General features: G+C 42.0%; 1 protein-coding gene across 4 annotated transcripts in view; it reads left to right on the top strand.

The window, feature by feature from the left end:
- Positions 1-18,113, top strand: part of SNTG2 (syntrophin gamma 2) — a gene marked incomplete at its 3' end in the record, with an annotated part of 223,603 nt that overhangs the window by 167,390 nt on the left and 38,100 nt on the right. For all 4 annotated transcript variants that reach the window (XM_079969901.1, XM_079969902.1, XM_079969900.1 and 1 more), the window contains exon 11: positions 14,920-14,958. In XM_079969901.1, the coding sequence (XP_079826027.1) occupies positions 14,920-14,958 (39 nt within the window). The remainder of the gene's footprint in view (positions 1-14,919; positions 14,959-18,113) is intronic.

The following is an 18,113-nucleotide window of genomic DNA, read 5'->3' as shown; positions in this document are numbered from 1 at the left end:
GTTTCTTCCCCACCCCCACAAATTAGAAGTGTGGATAATTTAACATGTACTTTAGTCCACATGTACCTTAGTCCACATAGGGACGCGGGTGGCGCGGTGGGTAAAGCCTCAGCGCCTAGGACTTGCCGATCGCAAGGTCGGCGGTTCGAATCCCCGCGGCGGGGTGCGCTCCCGTCGTTCGGTCCCAGCGCCTGCCAACCTAGCAGTTCAAAAGCACCCCTGGGTGCAAGTAGATAAATAGGGACCGCTTACCAGCGGGAAGGTAAACGGCGTTCCGTGTGCTGCGCTGGCTCGCCAGATGCAGCTTGTCACACTGGCCACATGACCCGGAAGTGTCTGCAGACAGCGCTGGCTCCCGGCCTATAGAGTGAGATGAGCGCACAACCCTAGAGTCTGGCAAGACTGGCCCATACGGGCAGGGGTACCTTTACCTTTAGTCCACATAAATGCATGGCATTCATAGACATCATCTACCACTGTGAGAATGTGGCCTTCCTCTGCTTAACCCTTTCCCACAAACAACCCACAGCCCACCTGTCCCTAAGGACCGCTGTGTCAACAGCTTTAAAAATATCTGATTAACTGGAATGTCTACATAGCTATAGATGCATTCATCTCAATAAACAAAAATCACAGCCAATCACTATAGAGGTTTCAAAACTGCAGCTTCTGCTGACTTCAGGTCTCTTCCTTCAGTTGAAAATACTGATTTTGCAAGTAAAGGTGCAAAACCACAATTTTTCTGAGAATCTGTGGATTGAATCCAGACTTTGTCTTCTGTGGACAGAAAGGCTCCTTCCATCCTCAGAAGGCTTTTTATCAGGCAGAGTGATCCCCTTAGAGCCAGACTTTACTCCTGTTGATAAATATAGGGTCGGACCACACCCTAACATACTGTGTCCTGTTCGGGACACCACAATGTAAGAAGGATATTGACAAGCTAGAACATATTCAGAGCAGGACAACCAATATGATCAAGGGTCTAGAAACCAAGCCTTATGAGGAATGGATGAGGGAGTTGGGTATGTTTAGCCTGTATAAGAGGAGGCTGAGAGGAAATATGAAAGCCATATTCAAATATCTAAAATCCTGTGACATGGAAGATGGAGCAAGCTTGTTTTCTCCTGCTCAAGAGGTTACAACCTGAACCCAGTGGCTTCAAGTTACAAGAAAGGAGATTCTAACTAAAGATCAGGAAGAACTTTCCGATGTTAAGAGCTGTTTGACAATGAAACAGTCTCCTGTGAGAAATGGTGGACTCTCTTTCCTTGGAGGTTTATAAGCAGAGGTTGGATGGCCATCTGTCATGCATGATCTAGTTGAGATTATTGCATTGCAGGGGTTTGGACTAGATGACTACCTTCCAACTCTGCCATTCTATGACTTTTGAAGATTCCCTTACCCCTGAAGCTCCCATTCACACTGTTCCGAAATAATGTTGCACTAATGTGGCAGGAGTAGTGGAGAAGGAGCATAAGGGACTTCCCTTTCCGATCTAGCAGGAGTAAAGTCTGGATCTAACCAAGTGTTTTATGAGCTTTAACTTGATACTTCTTTCATTCTCATGAGATCTTAGCAAGTGCCCTAAAAGATTATTGCATTGACTTCACACAGCTCTATATAGATTTTGACTTTCACCTTCTGGTTTCACAGAATCTGCTACACATATCAACTTAGTTTCTTTGATTTTCTCTCCCAAACAGTAAACAGAGAGACTTTATAAAGAAAAGACTATTCCAGGTGTTGCTAACATCCGCTGAGTTTCATGGTGCATCCACACACATGGCAGGGGGTTTTTTGTCTGTGCAGTCTGCTACTAACATTTGTGCAAGGACGTGGCATGCTCCACAGTGCATCTTGTGAACTGTCATTGTAGTGACTACAGATAGGGGAGGATTTAATTCACTCTACAATACAAAACAAAGTTGCCTGTTTCTCACCTTCTGGACTTACCTCCTGGGTTTGGATACAATTGATTGATTGATTGATTGGATTGGATTGGGTTTCCCTGCTACTTTTCATTCAAATGACTCTCAAAGCAGCTTGCAAACAATCACAATAACAGGACAGAACATAACATAACATAACATAACATCACAAATACAGCATAAATCATATAAAATAACAAATCATGAATAAGACAATTGCAATATTTAAAACACTATTAAAAAACAGCAACTAAAAAATAAGCTAAACATCACAATGTTCGTATTATATAATTAATACGAGCAAAAGTCATATTATATAATTAACAAATCTATACGGCATTCATAATATAAAAAACAATATTTAGAACATTAACAAAATAGCAACTAGATAGAAAAAAAAGCTAAGCGCTGTTAAGGTCATGCACACAATCTCCACGCTCCCATGACTCATCATCTTTCACTCTTTTAAGTTCAATAAAATACAGTGGTACCTCGGTTTACGAACTTAATCTGTTCCATAAGTCTGTTCTTAAACCAAAGCCATTCTTAAACCGAGGCATGCTTTCCCTAATGAGGCCTCCTGCCACTGGTGCCCTTCCACTGTTCGGCTTCCGTTTGTAGACCGAGGTAAAGTTCGCAAACCGGGACCCTACTTCTGGTTTTGCGGAGTTCATATACCGAATAGTTCTTAAACTGAGAGGCCAAGATAAAGATGTTGAGGGAGCCTCAGCAGGATCCCGGTGGCCTGGATGAGCTCATAGCCAGGGACTTGGGGTTGCGCCTTGGTCTTGGCATCCAGGCCACTTTTCTCACATGGATCCGTAATGGGAAGGGAAAGGCTTAAACTTTATTCCTTTGCACCTTGATCCCAATCCCACCAGTTCCAGTGGCATCTGTTATGACCTCTTCTCCCTGCTCCTTTTTCTTTTCTTTTTTAAAAAAAATGAAAAGTTTTTATTGTTAAAATAATTCAGCATTAATACACACACATTGTGAATATACAAGCATACAAACATACATTTCATACAATCCTTAAAAATATTCAAATATACCTACACTCAGTCCCACAGATAATTCCTTTTCCCATCACCATCCACCACCCCTCACCCCACCCTTGTGTTAGACTTCCAATCTACTCAGTTGCAATTTCATTCCACTTCTATTACTTTCTTTCACACACCTTTAACCTAATTTCATGCTTCTTTTTCTATTACACATTGTTATCCATCTTATTTAGTATTTCAGTATTTAAAACGGAACTTGTTTATTCTAATAGGAGTTCTGATTTTTCAATATGGTTTTGCAAGTATCCTTTAAACACCTTCCAGTCCCTGTCTATCTTCTCTTTCGAGATTCTTCCAATTTCTCCCATTGTTTTGGATATATTGTAGTACTCCAATAATTTGGCAAGCCACTCCCTGCTCCTTTTTCAGCTCTTCTGGCTTCAGGTTGAGCTCCACACTGAACATGGAAGGTACACAAATGAGACCACATATCTATGAACTTTTCCACAGCACTGCTTGCATACAATTTAGCTAGTATCTGAGTTATACCCAGAGAAGTCATGCCCATTAATATAAGTGTATCTGCTCTGAATGTGACTAAAATTAGATGCAAACCCCTTGCATTTTTATGAAGGTGTCAGAAGAGCTACATGGAGAAATCACAGTGTTTGCTGAGCTAGTTGAAAATGTGTATAAAAGTGGTGCTGCAATTTGATGTGCTGTCCCTTCCTGCGCAATTTCATAGAAAAAAGGTGGCTGCTCCCATGTACCTAGGGGGCAGCCATATTTTCTTCCTTACAATGTCCCCGCAAGGCCATCAAGGACGTAAAACGGAATAAAAGATTGCTGCCTTCGGAGTGTCAGGGGAGCAGACATCTTTTTTCCTCTAACGGTTACCCAGGAAGGGATAGTATGTCATAACGGCACATCCAGGGCATTTTTTTGATTCATTTTCAATAAGCTCAGCAAGTGCTGGGCTGTCTACCTGCTCCATGGCTGAAAACTATTGAAAGAAAGTTTGTAGCTCAGTGGTAGAACATCTTCTTTGCATGCAGAAGGTCAAAGGTTGAATACTCCTAGCTAGGGCTAGGAAATAAATAAAAACCCTGTCTGAAACCCTGGGTAGCCATTGCTAATCGATTTAGACAATGCTAAACTATATAGATCAGTAGTCTGACTAAGCAAGAGACAGCTTCCTATGTTTATAAAAGAAATGAGAAAAAACGGCCCTCAGACCACCTTGTAAATACTTTAAAAGAAATTAAATTACGTTTTTAAAAATTGAATGCCATGAGAAGCATGTTAAAATAAAAATAAAATTAGGATCCCACCCCCAAAAAAGCCTGCATGGAAACAAGACAGAAGACACATTTAAAACACAAACCAGATCAGTTCTATTCCATTCATCCCTATTTCTTTATTTTCTCGTGAAAAGATTTGTACCTTTTTCAAGAAGTGCAAGCTTTCTGTGAATAAATACCCATGCAAGGTCCATCTACTGCCCTCTTTCTCTCCCTTTATAAAGGTAAAGGTAAAGGTACCCCTGCCCGTACGGGCCAGTCTTGACAGACTCTGGGGTTGTGCGCCCATCTCACTTAAGAGGCCAGGGGCCAGCGCTGTCCTGAGACACTTCCGGGTCACGTGGCCAGCGTGACATCGCTGCTCTGGCGAGCCAGAGCCGCACACAGAAACGCCGTTTACCTTCCCGCTGGTAAGCGGTCCCTATTTATCTACTTGCACCCGGAGGTGCTTTTGAACTGCTAGGTTGGCAGGCGCTGGGACCGAGCAGCGGGAGCGCACCCCGCCGCAGGGATTCGAACCGCCGACCTTTCGATCGGCAAGTCCTAGGTGCTGAGGCTTTAACCCACAGCGCCACCTGCGTCCCTGAACTCCCTTTATAGGACCCTTTATTATTATTATTATTATTATTATTATTATTATTATTATTATTATTTTAAAAATATGCTAAATGTGTAGCAGATTTCATTTGTTTGCCCCTTTACTGAATTCCTTTTAGTAGATGCTAAGCCAATCAAGAATGTGGCTATATCACAATCCCATATTACGGTTTCCAGAAACACACACATAGTCTATCTCTCTCCCCCCGCCCCCCGCCCGCCCCTTGCTTGGTAGGCTATCATTTGCTAACTTTATTGATTCAGCAGTTTGGCACCAAACACCTTAAATGTTTGATGCTGTGGGTTTTTTGGGGTGGGGTGGGGTGACGTATTCATGCATGCTGTTTATTTCATATGTACATACAGAGAGAAAGTGTGGGATAAATGCCCGAAGAATCTGGCATCTTTTTTAGAGTAGGAGCAGTTGGTTTAGCTCTGAGACTCTACAGCTGCATCTTGCAGAATGGCTAACAGAACGTGGTTCCAGAGGGAATATTTCTGTGACTGTCTTGTAAAGTTGAATTTAAGCATGTGTGGTAAGTGGGACAGAGGCATATGGTGCCTTCCTGCTGCCTGCCAAATTCTGCTGCCACTGATAGTGAAATGTTCCTCCCTTCTTCCTCTTTCCAAGTAAGATTCACTCCACTGTGTATACATATGGTATAGTTAAAAATGCGTGCGTGGGTAAGCTTGAACAGGGGAGGAAACATTGCACGTATGCAATATGGTCAGATCCGTGCTAAAATAGGCAAGTATGAAACAGCCTTCGGTGTCAGTTCCACTACAAATATCAGGTCATAATAAAGCTGAGGCTTTTCGCTCCTTTACAGATACGGGAGTTCCAAACGACCTTCTTCATTTCAGTAGAGGCAACAACTCATTGTTTAAATTCCAGAACCAATGAGTGGTTTTGCTGCGCTTATTGAAATGAATGGGGGAAATCCATACATTCCAGAGCTGAATATATAATCATCATCATCATCATCATCATCTATTATTTATACCCCGCCTATCTGGCTGAGTTTTCCCAGCCACTCTGGGCGGCTCCCAATCGAGTGTTAAAAACAATACAGCATTAAATATTAAAAACTTCCCTAAATAGGGCTGCCTTCAGATGTCTTTTAAAGATAGGATAGCTGCTTATTTCCTTCACATTTGAAGGGAGGGTGTTCCACAGGGTGGGCACCACTACCGAGAAGGCCCTCTGTCTGGTTCCCTGTAACCTCACTTCTCGCAATGAGGGAACCGCCAGAAGGCCCTCGGCGCTGGATCTCAGTGTCCAGGCTGAATGATGGGGGTGGAGACACTCCTTCAGTTATACAGGACCGAGACCGCTTAGGGCTTTAAAGGTCAGCACCAACACTTTGAATTGTTCTTGGAAACGTACTGGGAGCCAATGCAGATCTCTTAGGACCGGTGTTATGTGGTCCCGGCAGCCACTCCCAGTCACCAGTCTAGCTGCCGCATTCTGGATTAATTACAGTTTCTGGGTCACCTTCAAAGGTAGCCCCACGTAGAGCGCATTGCAGTAGTCCAAGCGGGAGATAACTAGAGCATGCACCACTCTGGCGAGACAGTCTGCGGGCAGGTAGGGTCTTAGCCTGTGTACCAGATGGAGCTGGTAGACAGCCGCCTCGGACACAGAATTAACCTGCGCCTCCATGGACAGCTGTGAGTCCAAAATGACTCCCAGGCTGCACACCTGGTCCTTCAGGGGCACAGTTACCCCATTTAGGACCAGGGAATCCCCCACACCCACCCGCCCCCTGTCCCCCAAAAACAGTACTTCTGTCTTGTCAGGATTCAACCTCAATCTGTTAGCCGCCATCCATCCTCCAACTGCCTCCATACATTCACACAGGACATTCACTGGTTCTGATTTAAGAGGTAGAGCGAGGTGTCATCTGCGTACTGATGAACACCCAAACCCCTGATGATCTCTCCCAGCAGCTTCATATAGATATTAAAAAGCATGGGGGAGAGGACAGAACCCTGAGGCACCCCACAAGTGAGAGCCCAGGGGTCTGAACACTCATCCCCCAACACCACTTTCTGGAAATGGCCCAGGAGAAAGGAGCGGAACCACCGTATAACAGTGCCCCCAGCTCCCAGCCCCTCTAGAGGGTCCAGAAGGATGTTATGGTCGATGGTGTCAAAGGCCAGTTTGGTGTGGGTTTTGTTGCTGTTCATTGTTTGTTGTTGTTTCTGCGCTGGAAGTTGCTCATGGGACAGAGTGGAATCTTTCAATGCCCTGCGTATCAACGTGTTTCTGAGACCATTCTGAAAGGAGCAGATTCCACTAGAATACCCGTGAATCCTGCAGTAAGCTCTAAAGCAGGGGTGGGCCAAAATTCACCTGACATCACAGTGACATCAGGCGATGCTGCACTTTGAAGCCCCAATTGTTGGGACTTAAAAGCACAGTGTGGGGCTGTTCAGAACCTCTTTCCCAACAACATTACTCAGCAGCATAAGAGTAGCACTGGGAAGAAGAAGCAGTTTCCATTAAATGGAAAACACTTCCCTTCCTTTGAGCAAGGCTTGCTCCCTCTGCCCATAAGTTAATTGGCAGATGGGAGTGTTAGAATTCCTGCTCCGTGATTGCAGTCATGGGATTTTTGTCTATCACATGACGGTGTATGCTTTGACTCCACAGAGTAGGAAGTGACGGAGACAGGATGTTTGTGTTACTGTGTTCCGTGAAGTGGGACTATTGTCCTTTGTTCTTTCTCTTTGTTGTCTGATGCTAGAGAGAGAGGGAGCCATTTTGCAGTGCTCCGTGTGTGTTTGTATGTAAAGTAGATTAGCCAAAATGCTGAGTTGCTGAGGTCTGTCATGCAAGCTGCGAAGATTCTGCTGATCCCTAAGTTTGCCGATGTCTGTTGGCATCGGTCACTATGATGTTCGGGCAGAAGAAAGCTTTTGAAGCTCCCAAAGAAAAGACCAGGAGGGAGAGAACATGCCAGTTGGGCATGTGTCTCTGCCAGGGTCCTACTCGAGTATAGGACGAGCTCCTGACAGAGAGTGCACCTTGCTGAAGCAAAGGAACAACGCTATGCTCCCAACTGCTCCTTTGATGCCCCACACTTACCTGCCCCATCCCTGGTGTCATGTATGCCATCAGGCATAGGGCAGGTAGCAGTGGCTTCCCCAAAACAGCCCCACAGGCCAAATAGGGAGGCCTGGAGTGTGAAGTATGGATCATGCTGTTGGAGGTTCCCCCTCTCTTGCTCTAAAGGGACAGGTTGACTTGAAAACAAACATGAAAAAGCAACTCTGCCCCCTTTTCTCATCTCCACTCTAAAGTCATATGAGCCAGGGAGAAGGCTTACCCAGGGTATATAAAGAGAGGCGAGCTAAGCTTCAGAAGGCTGGGAAGCTTCCCAGAGCCAGACACACAACCCGTCCTCCAAAGGCTGAAGCAGCAATAGCACTTTCTGGAGACTGCACAGCCTCTCCCTTGAAACTGTGGGGGTTTTTTACAAGCCTATCCTGGAGCTTGCACCTCTTAATACCACTTGCATGTCGAGGTCCCCCAAGCCACCCCTAAATAAATCACAATTCACACATAATTTTTGTTTAAGGTTTTTGGCATAATTTTGGCCACAACTTTATTAAAATACATAAATGTGAGTGGTTGCTTAGGCATTGGTTCCGACTATCTGTCCCCATGCCCAGGGACAGAACTGACTTCCAGATTCCAGCGAAAGCCAATAAGGGAAAACAATATTGAGGAGAGAATGGAGCTGGGCACCAGACCCTCACCTCTCCCCGCATGCTCCCAGGGGTTTGGATGAAAGAATGGCAAGCCCCTGGATTCCTTTAACGGAATTCCCTTGCAGCAGCAGCATTGGAGGGGCAGGCACCACCAATCCTTACCCCTCCACCAACCAATTTTTCAACCAACACCTAACCGCAACCTTACAAGTTGTGACAATTTGCTACGCAGTAGGCAAAAACCAAATGGCCCCAGCCAATCTGCCAAATGGACAAAATTCCTACCGGGCCCCTGCCCCAAAAGCAGACAACCCCATGACAGGCATAACAAGGCCAACGCAATAGCCCTAGATTAGGAAGGGTGGGTGGGTGATCCGATGCATGCAGCAAAAGAGCCCAGTGAGTGCTGCGTGACTTGATTTTATAACCTTTGGTCCGTCCCCCTAAATGGCAACACCAAAATTTGCCCAGTAACCCAACCGCCCAATCACTGTGGATGGTCATCCATACTAACCTGCCCAGCAACAGAGGGGTGGCCTGTCAGACCCTACTGCAACACGTGCTTTCTATGAAGGAGAACACGCTTTATATGAATAACAATAGTGAGATGAAGAGTATTTATCACTGCCATGTGCCAGTGAGCTTAAAGGACGAGAAGCAACCCAAATATTTCTTTATAACTAGCAACAATTGTAAATTTATCTTAATTCGTCGTTACACACACCCAGCAGCTTGGCTTTCTGTTTTAGGAAGGGTGTCATCAAACTGCACTTATTTTTCATGATGAGATGAATTGCAGTCTGATCCTAAACATCTTTGCACAAAAAAACAAGTCCCTGAAATTTTCAATGAGCCTTTGTGCCAGGTAAGCACATTCAGGGCTGCAGCCGTAATCTTTTTAAGAAGGTGCTTTGGTTTCTGTGCTCATCAATTATTTACTATACATATCTCCATAAATTATTCAGTAACTGGAGTGAGAAGGGGGCGGGGAGAGATTTCTAAAAATATACTTTTAGCATACATTTAAGGCGGGGGTTGTCCCCATTCAAAAAGTTTTATCTTTCCAACATACTGAACATTAGTTCATTTTATTTCCACTGGGCCTTTGTGAACTTGAAACGACACCTGGGTTGCCTCTTTGTATCTAAAAAACATCCAGCCATCTTTGTTGTTGTTGTTGTTGTTGTTGTTGTTGTTGTTGTTGTTGTTGTTGTTTTAGGATAAAGTCTGCAGCAGATATGGGAGAGGCGGGGCATGCCACTAATGTAGCAAAAATTCAGAAGATAAAATAAATAGGTGGGAATGAATAGGTTTTAAAAAGCTGCACCGAGTTGAATCCAAACCTGTTTTTGAACTAAAAAGTTCTTCCTCCAGGGAAATCGTTCTACAGTTAGACAGATATGAAAACCACATCTTCTAGTTTAGTTTGCTATTCATAAAGGAACTACTGTCTCCAAGCTTGTCTGAGGTCATTGCATTGACTGTAACTTTGCATGCCAGCCATCTTGAGAACGATAAATTTGTGGCCACAGAACAACTGAGTAAACGTAAGGACTAGGAAGAGCAATATCTATTTTTTTAAAAAACCAAGAAGAGTTCTAGATGGTTTGATTCTAGCACTTTAATAATAAAGAGCTTTAGACTGCTCAGAATGGTTGTTTCCAGTGGAGTCTGAGTGCAAACAGAGTGCTTGCCCAGTTAAACTTCCCCCTTCTTTTATCCCCCACCCACCCCAGCAGCCCCTCTGCACCCAAAATCTGTTCCAGAGGGTTGTGGGGTTACAGGGGGAAGAGAAGAAGGGGAAATCCTGCTCATGTGGCATTGAATTTGATTCCCTACTATTATTATTCCCATATTTTAGTTGTAGGGGGGAGACGGTGAGCATGACAGCAAATGGCTTGTTTAAGGCCATCTGGGGTGCCGGTGGCGCTGTGGTCTAAACCACCTGCACCCAACTTAACCATCCAGGGGTCCTTTACCTTTACCTTACCTTAAGGCCAGCTCATTTCCTTATTGCTGAGAAGAGGGTTTCTTAATTTATTGTGCAGCTCCTTAGGCATTGCAATAGTTCTCAGACGCTCAACATGGAAATATTTTAGTAAGCGTTTTAAACTCTCATTTCTATAAAGGTGTAACCTCTGTGCTGATGACTGAAAGTAATGTACAATGAATGCATGGAGGGAGGTAGCCTATAAGCTGTATGTATTTCAGCACTGTCCACACAATCAGAAAGTTCGTAGATAGAGCATAGACATGTACAACTTGTCCTAATGTCTGTGCCCTCCATTTGTATCCAAATGTGTTCATTCAGAACATGAAAATTACAAGCAACAGGAGATTGCAAGCACAGGAGATTGCAAATAGAGTGGTACCTCGGGTTACATACGCTTCAAGTTACATATGCTTCAGGTTACAAACTCCGCTAACCCAAAAACAGTGCTTCAGGTTAAGAACTTTGCTTCAGGATGAGAACAGAAATCGTGCTCCGGGGGCGCAGCGGCAGCAGGAGGCCCCATTAGCTAAAGTGGTGCTTCAGGTTAAGAACAGTTTCAGGTTAAGAACGGACCTCCGGAACTAATTAAGTACTTAACCCGAGGTACCACTGTATAGGTCAAGTAAGCCACACTTATGATTAAATTACATGAAGGGACAGCCGCTAGGGTGAGGTTAACACCTGAGGGCGATCTCACAAACTCTGTACCAATAAATAAGGGGGTACGACAAGGGTGCATCCTTGCCCCCTATCTTTTTAACCTCTATATTAGTGACATGAGAACGCCCCTAGCTGAGGCCCAAACCTCCATTCATGCACCCAGGCTTGCAGACTATCGCTGCCCCTTATTATTGTACGCTGACGATGCGGTGATCCTCTCTTATTCTCGAATCGGTTTGAGGAGGGCCCTTAAGATTTTTGCGTTATACTGCCAAACAAATTTACTTACTATTAACCATTCCAAATCTAAAGTCCTAATTTTTTCCAGGAGTCGTAAACTGTATAGATGGGAACTCGAGGGGAAGCCAATTGAACAAGTTTACAAATTTCAATATCTAGGAATTTACTTCCAGTATAATATGGGATGGAAAGCGCATATCACATATTTACAAAATAAGGTTAAAGCCCTTATCTATGCTCTATTACGCTTCTTCTTTACTGAGGGGGCTATGCATGTTCCATCCGCCTTAAAAGTTTATAGTGCGAAACTATGGCCTATGCGGTCCCTTTATGGGGCGCCTTTGTAAACCTCTTGCCTCTGGTGACATTGCAAAATCTTTTTCTAAGACGCCTTTTGAAACTACCCTCCTGTGTAAGCAACTCTGCCATTCGCCTAGAACTTAAGATCCCCTCCCTAGAGATTCTGATGTGGAGACATGCCTTTAATTATTGGCTGTCCCTTTGGCATAAATTGCCAAACTACCATCTTATTCAGTGCCTTTGGAGAGATGAATTCACCAACCCATGGGCAACAAAAATCCATTCCAAACTGTTGTCTTATGGAATCTCTCCTTCCGATATACTTAATTTAGATCTAATTACAGCTAAAAAGGTCATCAAACAAAGATTGGAGGAGGTAGATTTGCAACAAAATCTTACTACAGGTGGAGGTACATGTTCCCCGATAAATCAGGGCATTACATCTATGTCCCAGATACCTCGATATCTGTCTACTTTATCGGCTGCGTCGCATAGATTCGCATTTGTTAGAGCCAGATTTAATGTGTTCCCCTCAAATGTTCTGAGCAATAGATTTTCTAACGGTAAAACCTCTGTTTTATGCGCATGTGACAACAAATCAATAGAATCCCTCTATCATATCTTGTTTAATTGCCCCTTATACATTGTTCCCCGATCAAGGATCCTGAGTTCAATCATTCTGGAAATTGCTGCTAAACCACCTGAATTACATCTAGCTTATCTACTCCAGGACATTGACTCTTATAGAACATTACAGGTTGCTAGATTCCTGATTTCAGTTCTTTCATATAAAAGACTTCATGGAATGCTGCATGACTATTAAAAATCCAGTAAACTCTATGCACCATCTTGATCTTCAAGGCCATAACATGGTACATCTAGAGATTGTAAATAATGTGAAAGAGATTATGCGTTGAAATATTTTAGTTGATATTTTAGATTGTAAAATGCTATTTTATCTATTGATTTGTTTTACCTTGTGGGCTTATAGCCGAATAAAGTATTATCTTATCTTATCAAGTAAGCCACAGTTTTCATAGCAAATATAGCTTATGTTATATACAACCAGCTTGTCTAATGGAATTTCAGAGGGTAGTCCTCTTGATGATATTCCCAAGTAATGTGAATGACCCATGCAGAATAATGTTCACCTTTTATGAAGGCTCTTTTAGACAACTGTTTGTGAAAGCTCTTTATGCATGCTCTTTTATCTAAGCTTTTCCATGCACAATCACCAGATTGTATATAATTTGTTTTCACGTGTTTCTGAAATAAAATGCATTACATTAAGATTTCTCCTGAACACAATATGCTGCTATGAGAGAAAGATGAGAGGCAGGAGAGGGTGCCAAGCATCAGAAAAATATGCCATTGAGTATATCCACCTTTCCCCTCCAGTGTAGATTTTTAGAGTCTACGCTGTAGGGAGCAATTGTATTTGTATTTGGCAAGGTAATTCTCTAATTTGTGCATATTATGGTAGTATTCTCCACTGCCGATAGGATTTTTATTTCCAAGTAAGCAGTTCCAAACCAAAGACTGAGTTTATATATATTTTTATAAAAAAATAGGTAAATTGCATTTTGTTTTGTTTTTTTAAATGTCACCATGACTTTCTAAGTTCCTCACAAGAAACTGAAACATTGACCTTAAATAACCATTAAAATACAGCAATATACATCTGCAATTACTGGTCTATGCGAATGAGGATAATTTGTAGAACAATATCTCCTAGTGTATGTGATGTTGGTTATAAATTGGTTGAAAATTTCTTGAATTCTGGTAAAGTTAATGCTCAATGGTTTGGGATCAGCAGTGCTGAGAGAGTGCTAAACACTTTCCCTTGCTACAACTACCCAAACCATCATCCCACACAGGTGAAAAGGGGCAGATACAATTTTAATTCAAACAGTGTCAACAACAGCTTCTGGCAGGGTGGATTTTGATCAGGGGAAAGGTGCAGTTAGAAAAGATTTAGATACCCCTTCCCCAATGCTGCTGCCCTGTTCCAATTGTTCCCCTTCCCCATGGCTAATTTCAAGTCTTTTAAAATAAATTGTATTTTAGGCATCAACATCATCATCCAGTTTTTGCTGCCGAGCAGAGGGCAATTCACAAAATTGATGTGAAAAAGTCAGGAGTGGCTTGTTTAAAGAGATTAAGAGATCACTTTCTTCATGTGTATATATGTGTGTTCCAGCACATAGCCCCGTCATTGCATACCACTTCATGTTGCTGCCAATAACGTCCCTTACTTGTAAGACGTTTGAGATTGAATTAGTGGCATACCATACAGTAAGTTGCTGTGGGATTCATACATTGCTATCCTATGTAGATTTCCCTGGAAATCAGTTTCACTGGGACATACTATTGAGTAAACATTATACTCTATTGTTAGAGTACTGTTGTTTATATTATATTTTATGTGATTGCTTAATTGTAGACTGCTTTGGCTATTTTAATAGAAAAGTGATGTATAAATATTTAAAACACAATAAATATATAAAAAGCTGTGTAAGCATTTTTATGAAAGTGATAATTCATATTTGACAGTATAATTCTCCAGTGGTCCACATAGTATAGTACAGGTCTTACTTATTTCGAGAGGGAACCCCGAAGGCAGAAAAAAATTAAGGATCTGATGCAAAGTGTGTTTAATGTTCCACATCACTGAAATCAAGAGGATATTTTTTTCCCCTTGCTCACAGAAGTTTCCGGAGGGTTATGCTTGCTGCAAATTTCTCTAGGAATTTGAGTTACAGTACTGCTTAAAAACAAGAGATACTGATGGTTTATATACAGTTATATTGTAGCTTTCCACAGTTGAACATCAGTAATAAAGTAAAAGTAAATGAACAACCAGATGAAAGTGATTAAAAAACACACCTATGAATACCTTATTCAAATGATTTGCTGAGCTGAGGAATGTGTGATATGAGTGAATTAAAGAATGAACAGTGCCTTTAGTCTCCCCCACACCTCCCATGAGGATATAATGTACAAAGCTATAGGTTGTTGTCATTTTTTCATTTTATGTCTCTAATGTGAATGTAGTATGTTTGCATCCTAGTTTGCAATGTAGATGACACTCTACAGTCAAATTCTAGCTATATACAAAACATATAAGATACAATCTGATTTATTATTAAATGGCAGCTATATCTCTTCTTTTTTTGCAGATGAAGATGGCTAATAAATGCTGTTCTCCCTCAGATCAGGTATGACAATTTACTTTGTTTATTGCTAAAAGTCTGCCATTTCACTTCCGCCTTCCAATTAGTCACCAAAAAAAAGGAGCACATGTAAGCCAAAGTTCAGCACTTTCAAAAGACCCTGATGCCAGTAGGAAAACTGAGCACATATGCACATTGTTTCCACTGAAATAAATTAATCAGAAGTGTTTAACTTTGCTTGGACCATGCCAAAAGTTATCTTTTTGCAAGTTGCATAGCAGTGGACACATGTAACTGAAAGCTCTATATAAGCATTCCTTAAGGGAAAGCATGTTTTATTATCTGATATTCCATCGGTCAAAACAGATTTCAACAATTAATAGAGGACCCAGGTTAGAATTTTGAAAGTTTTCAGAATCACAGCTGACAGTGGTGATAGGGCAGCAATTGTATGATGTAATATGCAATTAGTTAGCTTGCTCTGCAAATGATCGTGTCCACTAAGGTGTTTTCAAAACATTTCTATTCCTAGTTGCCTGGTACCATCCCAGTCAACCAAGCATAAACCACAACCTTGCCATTGGCATGTGGAAGGCAGGCTGCAGAGATTTTGCACTCATGAGACCAAAAGGTGTTAAGCAAGTGCTAACAGAAAGAGGGGGGCTAATAGAAAGTGGCAGCCGAGAAGAAGAATCCAGGCTACTTCTCTCTGCTTCCTAACACTGCTCTTTCTTGCAGCTTTGTGATGACAAGATCCCCTGCTTTTCCTCCAAAAACTAAGAATATTTCAGAGCTTCCACCCAGCAATTTATTGTGAATTGAGTGTTGCTCATGGGTTGCAAGATTTGTGTAGCATCCGCATTATAACTTCATCAAAATCCCATCCCTTCCCTTCCTAATTTAATAGAATTTTTACTAGTTTCCAAATGGCTTGTCATCCCTCAGGGGATTGACACCTAGACTTTTTGGAAAGGAAAATCTAGGGAGGTGGGAAAGAGATGAGCACATGATGCACAGTGTGAGAATGTCTTTCCAGATATTTATTTAATATCTTGCATTCACTTTCCATAGCACACTTGGTTGATCAAAAAAACAATAATTTCTAGACCAAGAAAATGCAAGGCTGATCTCTTATGGGTGTTCTCACCCAAAAGATTAATATGGTATTGATTTGTCTTATAATATCATATTTTAACTAAAGCAAACTATTGATTGTGAGGATTTTTGTGTGCATGTGCATGCCACCTTGTGTCTTGCAGCAGGAGAAAGGTAGGATATACTGTATTTACTCAAATCTAACGCTCACCTTTTTTGGCCAAATTACGTTGCGAAAACTAAGGTGTGCATTAGATTTGATGGCACATTTACATTTGCCAGCAAATACTTTTTGGGGTTTCAAGGTTCTGAAAATTGAGGTGCACATTAGAGTCGATGGCTCATTAGACTTGAGTAAATACAGTAGATGAAATGAAATAAAGAAATAGATTCAGTGAATTTGTCTACTATAGCCAACCTCCATACATAAGGAGGAAGGTTTCCAATTAAATTTAGAGTCCCAGCTATTTTCTTTTTAGAAATTAACTAGTGAATCTTTATGAGTGTGCTATTAGTGCAGTTTGTGAATCGTTGATATCAATTATAGTAGCATGGAATATCCAAAGAAAGGAAGAAGGCACATAGACATGTGCAGCATGTGTCACTGACGTACCTCTACAATTAGATAACAAATGGCAGGCACTGTGAGCAGTCAGAGACATTAATGAGCTGTTGAAATACAGGAAGCAAAAATGAGTCACAGTTCTTGCATCTGTGCATACCATTAATACCAAAAGCGGGGCTCATTCACACTGATAATACACACATCTTCCCCTAGACGGGAGATGCACAATTCTCTGCTTCAATTAATTACATATGAAAGCACTGGAAGCAAGACTTGGAACTTGCTTTCATTCACATCAAGGCTGTAGCTTAGTGGTGAGCCTATAAGATATGCCCATCTAATGCACCAGTCTGTTTACATAGTGGTCAGCCATAGTGGGAAGCCCACAAGAGAGCAAAGAGTGCAGTGGAACTCTCCCACTCATGCTCCCCAACAACTGACATTCAGAGATAATAATACCATTATATGATTACTACTAGCTGTTGATAGTCTTATTAACCGTAGAGTTATCTAATCCCCTTTTGAAACCATCCACGTTGGCAGCCTTCACTATCTCTAGTAGCAACAGATCCCATAGTTTAACTACTTGCTGTGTATCCATGGGACAATGTCCCGGGTTCAACCATTCCTGGTAAGCCTGGGAAAGACTCTGCCTAGACACCTGAAGAGCCACTGCCTGTCTGTGTAGATATTTATTGAGCAAATCAAGTGATGGTCTGACACAGTTTATTTCTTACAGGCAACATCACAGAGAATTAGGTATCAATGACTGTTCTGCTCCACTAACATAGACAATATGTCCATGTCTACTAGTTGCTAGGAATCACAAATTGGGGGGGATACTATTGCAATCAGGTCTTTCTTGGACTGATCCAGCAGTGCTCTTCTTATGTTCTTAAAACAGCTTTCTATGTTCTTTCCATTTATATCTGAAATTACCCCTCTTCTTAATGTAACATGTGCTTTGCCTTTGCTGCAAAATTCATTCCAGACATTTGGACAGGACTGATTCAGCTAAGCCATTTTTCATTGTAATGATTCTTTGAGACATTTGTTTGTTTGTTTGTTTGTTTGTTTGTTTGTTTGTTTGTTTGTTTGAAGGCTCATATATCTGCCTCAGTGTGAAAATGAAATGTCAGCCCCATAGCAGAAACTTGTACATCATCTAGTTGGAACTTGTAGAAAGTTAAGCATTCCTGCTCTCCAAATATTAGCACTTTTCGAGTCTGCCTTGTATAATTTATCAAAATGTTCAGAACACTGAAAGCACTTAACGCCGTGTTATTTTTTGAGGCAGCTAGATTTGTGACTCAATTTCTAAACACACACACATCAATGGATCAAAGGTTTTCTTTACGAAGCATTAAGGATTGTCTCCAACAAAGTTGTCTCCTTCACACCAGGGCTTCTGCTTGGGCAATAGAATTTCCCCTCCCTCTCCTCTCCCCATAGGTCCCATATGACTCCCAATCTTCTCCAGAGGGTTGAGGGAACCCCAAAATAAATTTGGGGAGCAAGCAGGGGAATGAGAGAGGGGGGC

Source organism: Podarcis cretensis (assembly GCF_951804945.1).
Source record: "Podarcis cretensis genome assembly, chromosome: 3".
Lineage (NCBI taxonomy): Eukaryota > Metazoa > Chordata > Lepidosauria > Squamata > Lacertidae > Podarcis > Podarcis cretensis.
Note: the sequence above shows the minus strand (reverse complement) of the source record. Positions and strands in the feature narration are given on the sequence as shown.